The following is a 14,432-nucleotide window of genomic DNA, read 5'->3' on the forward strand; positions in this document are numbered from 1 at the left end:
ATGGAGGCGGGTGAAGGGAGGGACTGAGTGGGAGGGGAGGGAGGGACTGAGTGAGTGGGAGGGAGGGAGAGGGGGGAGTGAGTGAGTGGGAGGGAGTGAGGGAGAGGGGGGAGTGAGGGAGAGGGGGGAGGAGAGGGAGGGAGGGACTGAGTGAGAGGAGAGGGAGGGTGGAGAGGAGTGGGTGGGGGAGAGTGAGGGGTGAGAGAATGAGGGGGAGGTGAGAGACAGAGGGATGTAGCCCGTTTTAACGGGCTTAACGGCTTGTATATAAATAAAAATGCTAATGCCCAGAGCTTTGCCACATGAATATGAGACAATCAGAAAGACACCTGCAATTTTGTAATGGCAGACAAGACCATGTGACCAAACACTGTGGGGTAGATTTTCAAATAGCGCGATTTGGCGTACTTTTGTTGGCGCATCAGGCGCAAACAAAAGTACGCTGGATTTTAGTAGATATGCGCGTAGCCGCTAAAATCCGGGATCGGCGCGCGCAAGGCTATCGATTCCGTATAGCTGGCATGCGCCGAGCCGCGCAGCCTACCTCCGTTCCCTCCCCTCACCTTCCCCTCCCTTCCTCTACCTAACCCACCCGCCTGGCCCTGTCTAAACCCCCCCTTTACCTTTGTCGGGGGATTTACGCCTCCCGGAGGGAGACGTAAATCCCCGCGCGCCAGCGGGCCGCTAGCGCGCCGGGACGCGACCTGGGGGTGGGTCAGGAGGGCGCGGCCACGCCCCCGGACTGCCCTGGGCCATAACCACGCCCCCGGGCCCGCCCCCGAAACGCCGCACGGATCGGGCCCGCCCCCGACACGCCCCCCTCTGAAAACCCCGGGACTTACGCGAGTCCCGGGGCTCTGCGTGCGCCGGTAGGCCTATGTAAAATAGGCGCACCGGTGCACAGGGCCCTGCACGCCTAAATCCAGGCGGATTTAGGCGGATTTAGGCGAGCAGGGCTCTTAAAATTCGCCCCAAAATGAACTATTGCATAGGTATAAATGTTTGAAATTAATTAAAAAAAATAGTCGATCAGGTGACTTTGTATACAGCGTTTTTGAAGCTGGTGATGCTTGGGCACACCACAATTGCACTTTAATTTTTTGTCTTTTTTTTTTTTCTCTAATGATTTTTGGAAACACTTTTGAACCAGATTTTTTTTTGGTATTAAAATAAACTTGTGATTACATTTTTTTTTTTTTTTACTTCTTTAGATGACGGTGGGCTATTTTAGCTTACCAGTAAGTCTTCAATAATATCTCTCTTTGGCAATACAATTCAGTTTGATTGTTCTTGGGACAACAGTAGTAGCAGTTACCTGAACGCTGTTAATAAGCACTACAGATATATGGACCGATAAAATAAGAGGGTAGGCGATCTAAAAAAGCCGTGAGGGCAACAAAATGGGTTAGATGCCACGAAATGTCCGTTTAGAATCTTTATTATGGAGACTCGTTCATCCAATGTAAAGCCCGACTCAGGCCGAGTTTCACCCCGACAATGGGGCTGCCTCAGGGGCTATATGTGATATTTCTTGATTTTGTATGGTTTTGATCTCATACCATATTTATTTATTTATGTATTTGTTGAGTTTTATATTCCGTCATTCGGTAGAGCCATCACAACGGTTTACAAAAGTATATATTTTTCTTAGCAGTTGTGTAACAGAAAAACAATGTGAACGTTATACATTTTCTTAGCAGTTGGGCAACAGTAAAAAAAATTTGAACAATATCAGAAATAAGCATATCAAGTCCAGAGAGCATTATTAGGTTGGATGAGGAGGGTATGCAGGTTCAGAGTGAAGAGAATGTATTAAGAGGTTTACAACTGAGAATTCAGTTGAGAGTTGGGATGATCAGACGTCTGAAGGTCAATGTAGAATTTGCGGAACATTAGTGTGTTTAGGTCTTTTTTGAATGTTTTTAGGTCATGTTGGGTTCTCAGGAATTTAGGTAGGGTGTTCCAAAGTTTAGGTGAGGCAATTGAAAAGGCTCTTTCTCTTGTGGTTGTCAGATGCGCATCTTTGATAGGGGGAATGTTTAGGTAACCTGAGTTATTAGAGCGTAGGTTTCTTGGAGGATTTTGAGGGATTATGTTTAGGGTGTTAAGACCTTGATGATCATTGTTTAGAATTTTGTGGATTATGGTCATTGATTTGTAAGCAATACGTGCAGTAATAGGGAGCCAGTGAAGTGAGGTCAATATTGGTGTTATGGGTTCACTTCTTTTTGTTCTAGTTAGGACTCTGGCAGCTGAGTTCTGCAGTATTTGGAGTGGTTTGAGGGATGAAAAAGGTATTCCAATTAGTAAGGAGTTGCAATAGTCGAAGGTGGAGAAGATAAGAAGATGTAGTACAGTTCTGAAATCGTAGGGGTTGAGAAATGGTTTCAGGTGTCTTAGAGTTAGGAGTCTGTGGTATCCTTCTTTAGTTTTATTTGCTATGTGGTTCTTGAAAGTTCTTTATCAATGATAACTCTGAGGTTCCTGGTGTGGGTGGTAGGGAGTAAAGTTATCATTTGTTTGTCTAGTATTGTCAGGGGTGGCGGAGTTGGATTGGGTTTTTTATCCATGAGTATTATTTCAGTTTTGTCAAAGTTGATTATGAGTTTCAGGGAATTTAGGAGATGTTTGATTGAGAAAAATAGTTCTGAGGTTTTCTTGTAGGTGTCTTCAATCGAATTTTGTATGGGAATGAGGAGCTGAATGTCATATGGATTGTCAGAGAGTTTTTGGATAGATTCAAACAGCATACGGGTCTCCTTTCTAAACACTGTGCGGAGCATGGGGACACACCTGCTTTTGCCATGATGTCCCCGAAGCGGCCCTGTGGAGAGGAGTACCAAACCTCCATCGATGCCGGGGATCCGCGACAGTCTCAACCGGTCCTGGTGCCAGTCGCCGATCCCCCTCGCGGGTCCAAGGAAGATCTGGCTACCCCTCCTGCCTCCCAGTTGGCATTGGCATCGGCAACATTTGAGGAGCAGCTGGAGAAGCTCAGTGTGCTCATCGGTGCCTTACCGATGCAGCTGGCATCGGTTTCCAGGTTGGCTTCAGTGCCCGGCAGGGCACCGAGGCTTTCCCCTACCAATATGGTGCTAGTCACCAGTTCCTCTGAGGAGGAAGTTCCATTGAGGCTGGCAGAGACACAGAGGCCAGTAGTCCCCTGTCTAGTTCCATCAGTGCCTGGATGTTGGCCGAGCACTTAGGGCCCCATCTCCTGTGGTATACAGTGAGAATGAGGGTCCCTTCAACCCCTGGGGGGGATGATCAGACGGAATCCTCCGCCAAGGACTCAGATGGTCTCCCGTCAGATCCTTTTCCTCCAGACGAGTAGAGGAAGTCCCTGCCGGAGGACTTAACCTTTGCAGGGTTTCTCATGGTGATGTCAGAGGCCATCCCATTCCAGCTTCTGACTGAAGAAGATGCCAGGCACAAAATGCTTGAGGTTCTTCAGATCATGGATCCTCCTAAGGAGATCATGGTGGTCCTGGTACATGAGATCCATATGGAGTTGCTGCTGAGGATTTGTGAACACTCCCGTAAATAGGAAGGCAATTGGGTTTACCTCGTCCAAAAGGCTTCCAGATTTGATAAGCATCAGCTGCCTCACCAATTGGTGGTTGAATCTGCCCTCAAGAGGGCCAAGTGCTCTCGGACCCATTCCTTGGCGCCCCAGGGAAGAACCACAGAGCGATGGATGTTCCAAGGCACCATGCTTATTGCCTGCATCACTGCATACCAGCTATACATGAGCCAATATTTGGGACATCTGGTAGCAGTTTCAGGAGGTGGCTGAGGAGCTACCTCAACAGCAGCAAGACACCCTCATATAACTGGTGCACAAGGGTTTGGAGTGTGGAAAACATGAGGTCCGTGCGACCTACAATGTTTTCGAAATGACATCAAGGATCTCTGCAGCGGGAATCGGCGCCCGTAGGCTGGCATGGCTGCGGGCCTTGAATCTCAGACCAGAGATACAGGAATGATTCGCTGATGTGCCGTGCACCGGAGAGAATCTCTTTGGAGATAAAGTGAAGGATGCTGTATCCCAACTCCGGGACCATCATGAAACCTCCAGCAACTCTCCACCAGCACTCCTGACCCATCCTCCTCATCCAGGAGGCTATGAAGGCAGGGGCCCAGGAAGTCTTTCTTTTGCCAGAGGAAGTACTATCCTCTACCTCCTTGATCCTATATACACCATCAGAGCTTCTGTGGCCATTCCAGCAGCAGGAATGCTCACAAGCCCTAGCCAGCACCTCAGTCAACTCCGGGGATGGGGTTTTGACTGGACCTTAGAGAGCGTTAGCCTGTTGCCCTTACCCGGGACATTTGACACACTGGTCGGGCGCAGGCTGTGGTTCTTTGCGAATCGGTGGCCCAGTGTAACCTCGGACCATTGGGCTTTGTCCATTGTCTGCCAAGGGTGCCAATTAAACCAATTGGGTGTCCCACCAAATTGCCCTCCATGCCTGTTTTGGGGACTAGTAGTGCATCAGGATGTACTATAGATGGAGCTCTCTTCCCTATTAACAGCCAGAGCAGTCGAGCCTGTACCACCATAGCAAAGAGGGTGTGGCTTCTACTCCAGGTACTTCCTGATTCCAAAGAGAACAGGAGGACTCCATCCCATCCTAGACCTGAGGGCCTTGAACAAGTTTCTAAGAAAAGTTCAAGATGGTTTTCCTGGGCAACTTGATCCCCCTTTTACAAGAAGGTGACTGGCTATGCTCCCTCGATCTAAAGGATGCATACATCCATATCGAGATCTTCCCCAGTCACAGGAAGTATCTCCGATTTGTGGTGGGAAAACAGCACTTTCAGTACTGGGTGATGCCGTTCAGGCTTGCAGCCGCCCCATCACTCTTCATAAAATGGCTAGCTGTGGTGGTGGGCCTCCTCTGCAGGCTGGGAGTGCATGTCTTCCCATATTTAGACGATTGGCTGATCAAGAGCATGTCTCAGGCAGGGGCCCATCCGGTTCATGCACTTGACCCTTCAGATATTAGAGTCACTAGGGTTCGTTCTCATCTACCCAAAGTCCCATCTCAGTCTGTCACCTCCATTGGACTTCATCGGAGCCCTGCTAGACACTGCTCAAGCCAGAGCCTTCCTGCGTGCCAGAGGGCCAACACTATCGACCATTGCTACAGAGTTGCAACAAAGCCAGCAGGTGGCATAAATTGAGGCTGTTGGGCCACATGGCCGCCACCATCCATGTCATTCCCTTTGCATGCATTCATATGGGCAGAGCCCAATGGACCCTGAAGCTGCAGTGGTGCCAAGCCACTCAGAAGCCTTCAGGATTGCATTCAAGTCACCCTTTCTCTCCAGGACTCTTTGTTCTGGTGGCGGGTACTTTCCAATCTTGAATGGGGGATTTCCTTTTGGAGTCTCCCTACTCAAATTGTGCTAATCACGGATGCATCTACCCTGGGGTGGAGAGCTCATGTAGATGGAATCGGCACCCAGGGACTGTGGTCCACTGAGGAACGTTCTTGTCAAATCAGCTTCCTGGAGCTTTGAGCGATCAGGTATGTGCTGTGGGCTTTCAGAAATCGGCTGTCCAACAAAAGGTTGTCCTGATCCAGACCAACAACCAAGTAACCATGTGGTATGTCAACAAGCAGGGAGGCACAGGATCGTACCTTTTGTGTCAGGAAGCGGTCTAGATCTAGTCCTGGGCCCTGGACCACGGGATGGTGTTCAGGGCGAAGCACCTGGCCAGAACGGAGAACGTGATAATGGACAGGCTAAGTTGAGCCTTCAGACCCCAAGAGTGGTCCCTGAACCAGGGAGTAGCGAATTGGATTTTCAGTCTCTGGTGGAGCCCAGACATAGATCTGTTCGTGTCCCCCCTGGAACTGGAAAGTGCATCTGTTCTGCTCCCTGTCGAGGTCAGATGGCAAGCCAGCCTCAGACACCCTTTCCCATCACTGGGGCAAGGATCTTCTGTATGCATATCCTCTGATTCCCTTAGTGGGAAGCTCCTTGAAGCTCTGTGAGGACAGAGGGACTATGATCCTCATAGCCCTCATTGGCCAAGACAGATCTCGTTTCCACTTCTGTGGGAGTTGTCCATCCAGAAACCGATCAGTCTGGGGACTTCCCCAGATCTCATCATGCAAGAACAGGGCAGGCCGCAGCATCCCAACATCCAGGCCCTGTCACTCACAACCTGGAAGTTGAGAGGTTGTTCCTGCAGTCACTTGATCTTTCTGAAGATGTGTCTTGGGTCCTGATGGCTTCCAGAAAGCCTTCTACTAGAAAGTCCTACAGACTGAAGTGGAGGAGGTTTTCTGTGTGGTGTGAGCAGAAAGTCCTAGATCCATTCTCCTTCCCCACACTAAAACTGCTTGACTACCTTTTATACCTATCGGAGGCTGGCTTAAAAACCAACTCCGTTAGTGTTCACCTTAGTACGATTGGCACATACCACTATGGTGTAGATGGTATGTCCATCTCTGTACAGCCCATAGTTTTATGTTTCATGCAGGGCCTGCTTCAATTGAAGCCTCCCTTAAGGTCTCCCGTTGTGCCTTGGGACCTGAGTATGGTATTGGCTTAGCTTATGAAAGCTCCTTTTGAGCCGCTGTGCACCTGTGACTTGAACTACCTGACCTGGAAGGTCATATTTTTGGTGGCAGTCACTTCAGCACACAGGATCAATGAGCTCCAGGCCTTAGTAACTTATCCATCTTATACTAAGTTCTGTCATGACAGGGTGGTCTTGCGAATGCACCTTAAGTTCCTGCCTAAGGTGATGATGGATTTCCATCTTAACCAGTCAATCGTCTTGCCAATTTTCTTTCTCAGGCCACATTGACACCAAGGCAAATGAGCAGTGCACAGTTTGGATTGCAAGCGAACCTTAGCCTTCTACCTGGAGCAGAAAGAAGCCCGTAGACAGTCCACCCAACTTTTTATTTCTTTTAATTGGAATATGTTGGGTGTTGCCGTTGCGAAACAGAGAATATCCAATTGGCTAGCAGATTGTATCTCCTTCTGTTGTGCCCAGGCGGGACTGCATCTTGGGGGTCATGTCAAGGCTCATTCTGTCAGAGCCATGGTAGCGTCATCTCACTTGCAAGCAGTTCCCGTGGAGGAGATTTGTAAGGCTGCGATGTGGAGTTCTCTTCACACATTCATATCCCATTACTGTCTGGATAGGAATGGCCAGTGCAAAAGAAAGTTTGGCCAGTCTGTCCTCAGAAACCTGTTTGAGGTATAGAAACCAACTCTCCCAATCTAGGGCCCGTTGTTTGAGTTCAGGCTGTCTCCCTGTCTGTTACCAACTACATTGGTGGTGTTGTGCCTGTTGGCACCTGGTTAGATGTCTGTTGGTTCCTTTTTTGTGTTCGGAAGCAGCCTGTAGTTAGGGATTCACCCATGTGTGAGGATTACCATCCTGCTTGTCCTCAGAGAAAGCAGAGTTGTTTACCTGTAACAGGTGTTCTTCAAGGACAGCAGGATGTTAGTCTTCAAAAACCTTCCCGCCATATCAACAAGTTGGGTTTCTCCTATTTTTTATTTTACCGTAATTCTGTGTTACAAGACTGAAGAGGGATCCTGGTACACGAGTGGCATAGGGCATGCTGGGCATGCTCAGTCTACCTAGTCAAAGTTCCTAGAAAGTTTGACATAAGTTTATCATGTCGGGCTCCATGTGATAATGTCACCCATGTCTGAGAGCTAACATCCTGCTGCCCTCAGAGAACACCTGTTAAAGGTAAGCAACTCTGCTTTATTAGCTATTAACTAAATTTCTAGCATTTTGTTTTGCTAGCACCATCAGTTTAACACCGCTGACGGGTTTTGTCTCTGTCCAACACTAAAGGTATTGTACTGGCATGTTCAGAAAATAAACAAAAGGTTCCACCACTCAAGTCTTAATGACAATTAATTTAATGATGCCAGCATATGGCCAGGGAAGGCCCCTCTGGACTGGCAGTTTGTGTTTTGTCCATGCTCATTGTTTTGTGTCTCTGCTCTTTCAGGTTCTGGGTTGGATCCGCAACGGGGAGTCCATGCTCAATGCTGGACTCATCACAGCTGGCTCGCTGCAGGAGGCAGAGCAGCTCCAGCGTGAGCACGAGCAGTTCCAGCATGCCATAGAGGTACTCTCCCATTTCTTTTACTTATGTTCGGATTATTTAGATAATGTTGGATTTATTGTGGGTTGTTTTGTTTTTTTTTTGCATGTTTTTGCAGGGTTTTCTTTTACAGTTTGATACTATGAATGTTGGAGAGCATTTTTTTATTTTCTTAGCGTTCCAAGCATCAAGAGATGGAAATGAGCCTTATTCCTATTGCATTGATTCCACTAAGCAAGAAGTTTTCTGCGAGTGTTCTTTTTTTTTTTTTTAATCAATTTATTAATTCTGCTTTTTAGTCTAATTTATTACATATGGCTTTTTCTTTCCTGTAATTTTTATGTTTCAGGGTTTTTAAACTACATTTTTTTGATTTATAATTCTGGTAATGGCCTTCATGATAGGGAGTTTCCTGTTCATTAATGCCCTTTTGAGGGTCCTGGGAAAAGCTAAAATTTCCAGTCTTTTACCAGAGACCTCAGATTTTTTTATTTTTTTTTATTTTTTGCAGTCAGAAACTCTGGGAAAATGTAGATGCGCCTTTCTGGAGTGGTGTGGAAAGGTCTCAGACCACAGGAATATTTGGGGGGGATAAACCACTTACTGCTTTCTCAGATTTTAGCTTGCATTGGCATCTTACTGTGTGAGGCTTTAAATCTCCAGTTTGGACCATTGATCAAACAGGTTGGAGGAAAGACCATCAGTTTTCAATTAAAGCCAAAAACTAAAGTGGCTGTGTGGATGAGTTGAAAGGTCTCATCTTCTTCCTGGTTGCTGTAGCACAGGATGGGAAGAACAATGACAGGCAAGTTAGTTGGATGTTTTTACCCAGAGGTGATATGATAGTGAATGGCGTTAAACCTGATCCTAGAGGAAAGGCTTCATGTAATACTTGAGCTTGGTAGGCTGCTTGTTGCCATGACAGCAAGGTACTCTGTCCTGTTTTCACTTTTCCTTCCTGTCTTTTTTTTTTATTTTATTTTTTTTTATTAATGTGCATGGCAGCCTCTCAGTTTTTCAACATTGATAACGTGAAACTGAAGTGTCTGTCTGGGTTAGACAATGGGCTCTTTCAGAAAATAATTACCGTATTTTTCGCACTATAAGACGCACCTGACCATAGGACGCACCTAGGATTTGGAGGAGGAAAATTAAGAAAAAAATTCTGTCCCCATAATGAGCTCTATCCGGAGCTCCCCTGGTGGCCGTCCATGGGATATTTTTTTGGTTTTGTTTTTTTATAGTAAGGCAGAGAACATCCACACAGGTACTTGCTGGTTTTCTCTCCCTCACAATCATACATAGGCTCTTTCACACTCACTAGTTCTCTCCCCCACTCAACTCACTGGCTCTCCCTCACGTATGCACATACCCACAGACAATTACTCACTCAGACTCTCTCCTTCATACGCACAGCTCTCTCACACCAGTTATTTTAAACTTTCATGACTGCTCCAAAGTTCTTACTCTGGACTGCAAGAGAAGTCCTCCGACGACAGAGCCCGAGCTCCCCGCCGGTCCCGGGGTGCATCTCACTGCAAGAGACGTCTTCCGACGACAGAGCCCGAGCTCCCCGCCGGTCCCGGGGTGCATCTTACTGCAAGATCGGCGTGGGCAGGTCAGTCATCATCTGTTTGAACCGCATGGGCTACGGAGGCCCTTCCAGTTCAAACAGCTCCCTGCCGGTCTGCTGTTCCCAGGGTGCATCCCACTGCGAAGGCCGGCGCGGCACAGGTCAAACGCCAGCCGTCCGAACTGGAGGGGCCTCTGGAGCCCACGCAATTCAAACAGCTGATGTCTGACCTGCGCTGCGCCGACCCTCGCAGCGAGATGCACCCCGGGAACAGCAGACCGGCAGGGAGCTCAAGTTCCGCCGGCAGAATACGACACACCCGCGTCACCATGCTGTTTGGGAGGAGTTCGGAGGGGTCGGGGAATGGCGCGCGAGAGGGAGAGACACTACATTCGCTCCATAAGACGCACCCACATTTTCCCCCCATTTTTTGGGGAAAAAAGTGCGTCTTATGGAGCGAAAAATACGGTAGCTTTTCGCTGTCTTCTACTTTGATGCCCTACATGCCTTCCTAGTTTCATTCGTGTAATTAATTCTGTGATATTAAATTGTGTATGCATTATGTACATATATGCAAATAAGAGCATGCTACCGCATGCTGCTGTTAAACTGTTGTTGGCTCCTGAAAAGTACATATACAACAACACAAGTATGATCTTCTCTTGCTAAATGTTTATGTAAATTTTTATTTAAAAAAAAAAATCATACTGAGCATTTTTGTTCTGTCAAAAAGATTTTTTTTTTTTTTTTTTTTTAAAAGCACCTACTAATTTGGTTAATTTTTGAAGAGTATTAAAACTTGAAGTTGACATTCCACCTTTGACTGTGTATGGTGATGCCAAGAGGCCTTGGACTAGTAATGTCGTGCCTTGATGTATAGTTGTTATTTTTTGAAGGATGATGGTGAGTCAAAAATAGAAGAATTCTGTGTGGTCATATCCAGGAAATATTTTGCTTGCTATCACATGACAAATAATAAGATAATGTTGATTTCTTGTGATGCACTATTTGACTAGTGTCATGATGCAGAGCTGGGCATCCTTCCTTTCTCCAGTCATGACCTTATTAAACAATGCACAGTTTTAATTCCAAGTAAAATGCATGGAAATAAAATGCATTAGACCATAAAAGAAGAGAGACCTAGGAAGGAAGATGCACAGTGAATTTGTTCTGCGCAAAGAACTTAAGCATTAATCAGTCACTCTGGTTAATCACATGGGGTCAGTTTTCAAAGGGTCAACCTGCTTAGCTTCGGGAGCTCTATTGTTGGAACGGCCCCTTTGAAAATGGAACAGCAAAATTTGGCTGCCTAGTTGCACAAGGTGGAAGATGTAGCCACTGAGAAAGTGGGCGGCTCTGGGGACAAGGTTTGGTTGGGGGAGAAAAGGTAACCAGCTAACACTTAATTTGATGCCCCTCCCGACTGCCCGGTCTCCAAATAAAGAGGCCCCCCATCCCCATCAATCATTCCCTCCCTCCTGCCCAATCTTCAAATAAAGATGCCCCATAATCCAGCCTCACGATCCCTGAAATGGCCATCTGGAGACCCCCCATCCCTGCTCATTGTGTGCTTACTGTTCCAATATTCAGGTTATGTCTGGATAGTTACGGTTGTATCATGGAGAATGTTGTGCAGGAGACACATGAATTTCATACGTTTACCATTAATGCCGTCTGCCATTACATACTTAGGTGAGAGGGGATTATTGTCATAGGTGTAGTTTGAGGGGGGAGAGACATGTAAGTGCCCCCCTCCAAATGTTTTGGGCTAGTGCTGAGTCAGCCTCTCACCAGTTTTCACCTCCCTAGCCTTAGTCCCTCCAAACTAAAAGGACAAACTAAGCCTGTGGCTATTATTCAAAACGAGACTCTTGCGCTAATGCACGCTTTATGAAGTTATAGTTTGTTGATCTGCATTGGTTGGCCTATGGTTTGCTAAATAAGCTGCCATGCTGGGGTCAGACCAATGATCCATCAACCCCAGACCAATGATCCATCAACCCCAGCATCTTGTTTCCAACAGTAGCCAGTCCAGGTCACGTGCAGATACCTAGCAAAACCTAATAGGAGAGTCCATTCCCTATTATTCATTTCGAGAAGTAAGAGGTGGAGACACCCAAGTCCTCCTGTATAGTAATTGTTAATGGACTGTCCTCGAGAAATGTGTCCAAATCTTTTACAAACCCAGCTATACTATTGGCCTTAACCACATCCTCTGGCAACAAATTCTATAACATAATTATGTGCTGAGTTAAAGAAAAAAATAATAATACAACTTTCTCAAATTAATTTTAAATCTGCCACCAGTTAGTTTCATGGCGAATCCTCTAGTCCTAGTGCAGTTTGAAAGGGTAAGTTAATGTTCCCTATTCACTTGTTCCTTCACACTCACGATTTTATAAACTTTTTTCATATCCCCTCTGTCACCTCTTCTCCAAGCTGAGGAGTCCTAATCTCTGTAGCCTTTCAAAGGGAAGCCATTCCATCCCCTTTATCACTTTTATCACCTTTCTCAGTACCTGTTCTTATTTTTCTATAATGTTTCTTGAAATGGGGCAATGAGAACTGCACGTAGTACTCAAGGTGGGATTGCATCATAGATCTATTACAGAGCCATTATGATATTCTCTGTTTTCTTAATTATGATGTCATAAATGTGTGATAGATACCTGTAGTTGGGATTATTTCTCCCTATGTGTATAACTTGGCACTTGCCCACATTCAATTTCATCTGCCATTTAGGTTCCCAGTTCCCCAGACTGGCAAAGTCAGACATTATTTATTTATTTATTTATTTATTTATTTATTTATTTATTTATTTATTTATTAACTTTTAATATACCGACATTCATAGGGCATATCATGCCGGTTTACAAAAAACTGAAGCAGGTAGAAAATACAGTGAACGAGGGTAGGGGAGAAGGGGAGCAGGCAAGAAAAAGGTGAGAGGTGGGCAGGGGAAGAGCAGCAAGAAAGAATAGGGCAGAAGGAGAGAGAGTGCTGTCTCCACCCTATAGGGTGTGCCTGTGTTGCTAGGAATTCCTGCCTTCTCCAGGGTCTGGTGCAGTGAGTCCAGACCGATTCAGTCTAGAGACTCACCTTCTGTAATGTTGGGCCACAGTATTACTGATAAAATTACAGGAATGGTGCGAAAAAACAATTGGAATCCCCGCAGCACATCGTTCTCTTCCACCTCATTTGGGCCAGAGTTACTAAGCAGTTTTTCCATAGATGCAAAACCCTTTAGTACATGTGGTGCATAAAGAGGTAGATATGTGTGCTTGTATATATCGATATATGTGCACACAAATGTATATGTACATATAAATGAGATCCATAGTGAATTATCCCTGGAATTACTGCATGCGCATATTCTGTGAGGTCCATATTCAGTCGCTATGCAGCTGTGCAAAACCAGCTAACTTTAGGACAGCCCTGTGGCCTGACCAGAGGTAGCCACAGAAGGTAACTGGCTAACTCTGAATATCAAACTTCTATATTCATAGCAGTGGCAAACTGTGGGCCTCCCCAGAATGCTTCCGTCTTTTCCAGCTAAATTCTAGCCGGGTAACTAGAATTTAGCTGGATGAGGCCTGAATGTAGCCGGATAACTATTACATTATCTGTCTAAATGGCTTTTGAATATGGAGCTCTTTGATTTAAAAAAAAAAAAAAAAAAAGTAAAATGTTGGAACTTATTGGTTATTGAGAAAACCACATCAGTGCAGGAGACTGGAAGGAGGTTTGCAGGAGTAGCATGTTTGCTGTGGGGCAAGCAACCATCCATGCGGATTATACAACAGACAACTGGCTGGGGGTCCCCTGCACTGAGACGAGGTGGAGAATAGTGGCCATGAAGTGACGGGGTGCCAAGTGCATGAGCTCAGCCCTTCCTTGTCCTTTCTTCCCTTTTAACTTGCTCAGAAAACTCACCAGAGCGCCCTCCAGGTGCAGCAGAAGGCAGAGGCCATGCTGCAGGCCAACCATTACGACATGGACATGATCAGGGACTGCGCTGAGAAGGTGGCCTCTCACTGGCAGCAGCTGATGCTGAAAATGGAGGACCGCCTGAAGCTGGTGAATGCCTCCGTCGCGTTCTACAAAACTTCGGAGCAGGTAAGGGACCCCCCCCCCCCCCCTGCTGCTTGCCTCCCCTTGACCCTTAACGGCATGCCGAGCAGACGACTTGCAGAGACTTTGTGGCTTTTCTTTTTATTTTTTTTGGTCCTCTTGGCTCACGGTGAGGTCTGCATAACAGCGAGAAGATTTTGCAGGAGCAGAAGCGGCTCCGTTAGGATGCTTGTCGCGCACACCTAGAGCAGCTCTGCGCCCGTGCTCATCAGACATCGGGCAGAAACCCCGTCTGCTGCAGCGCCCATGTCTGTCTGCAGCTGTTCTGGACGTCACCCGGTCCTGTCACATCGCATCTCTGATTAACAAGTTAAACAAGGCCCATATGCTCTCTTCTGGCAGACTGCTGTAATAGTGATAAAGCATAATGATATTTATTGCTCTCTTATGTCACATTTTGTTAAAGTAATAGTTTTTTTTTTTGGTTAGTGCATGTATTTGTGTATTGTGCCTGACTCGTCTTCCTCCACATCTGACTTTCAGCCCGGTTGGAACCTGCCCCAATCCTGCTCACTATTGTTTTTTGTGAGACTTGGGGGGGGAGGAAGGAGTTTGAATCAGAGACACCACAAACATTCATTTCTCTCCCAGTTTGGCCTCTCTCTCGCCTCCCTCTGTAACCCAGCCTTCATAGC

The 14,432-nt window shown here is 46.5% G+C and overlaps 1 protein-coding gene across 1 annotated transcript in view; it reads left to right on the plus strand.

The window, feature by feature from the left end:
* TRIO (trio Rho guanine nucleotide exchange factor) overlaps window positions 1-14,432 on the plus strand; it is a 964,000-nt gene that overhangs the window by 565,899 nt on the left and 383,669 nt on the right. Inside the window, exons 16-17 of the mRNA XM_029590045.1 lie at window positions 7,998-8,117; window positions 13,591-13,782. Of these exons, the coding sequence (XP_029445905.1) occupies window positions 7,998-8,117; window positions 13,591-13,782 (312 nt within the window). The remainder of the gene's footprint in view (window positions 1-7,997; window positions 8,118-13,590; window positions 13,783-14,432) is intronic.

This window comes from Rhinatrema bivittatum, chromosome 2 (genome assembly GCF_901001135.1).
Source record: "Rhinatrema bivittatum chromosome 2, aRhiBiv1.1, whole genome shotgun sequence".
Lineage (NCBI taxonomy): Eukaryota > Metazoa > Chordata > Amphibia > Gymnophiona > Rhinatrematidae > Rhinatrema > Rhinatrema bivittatum.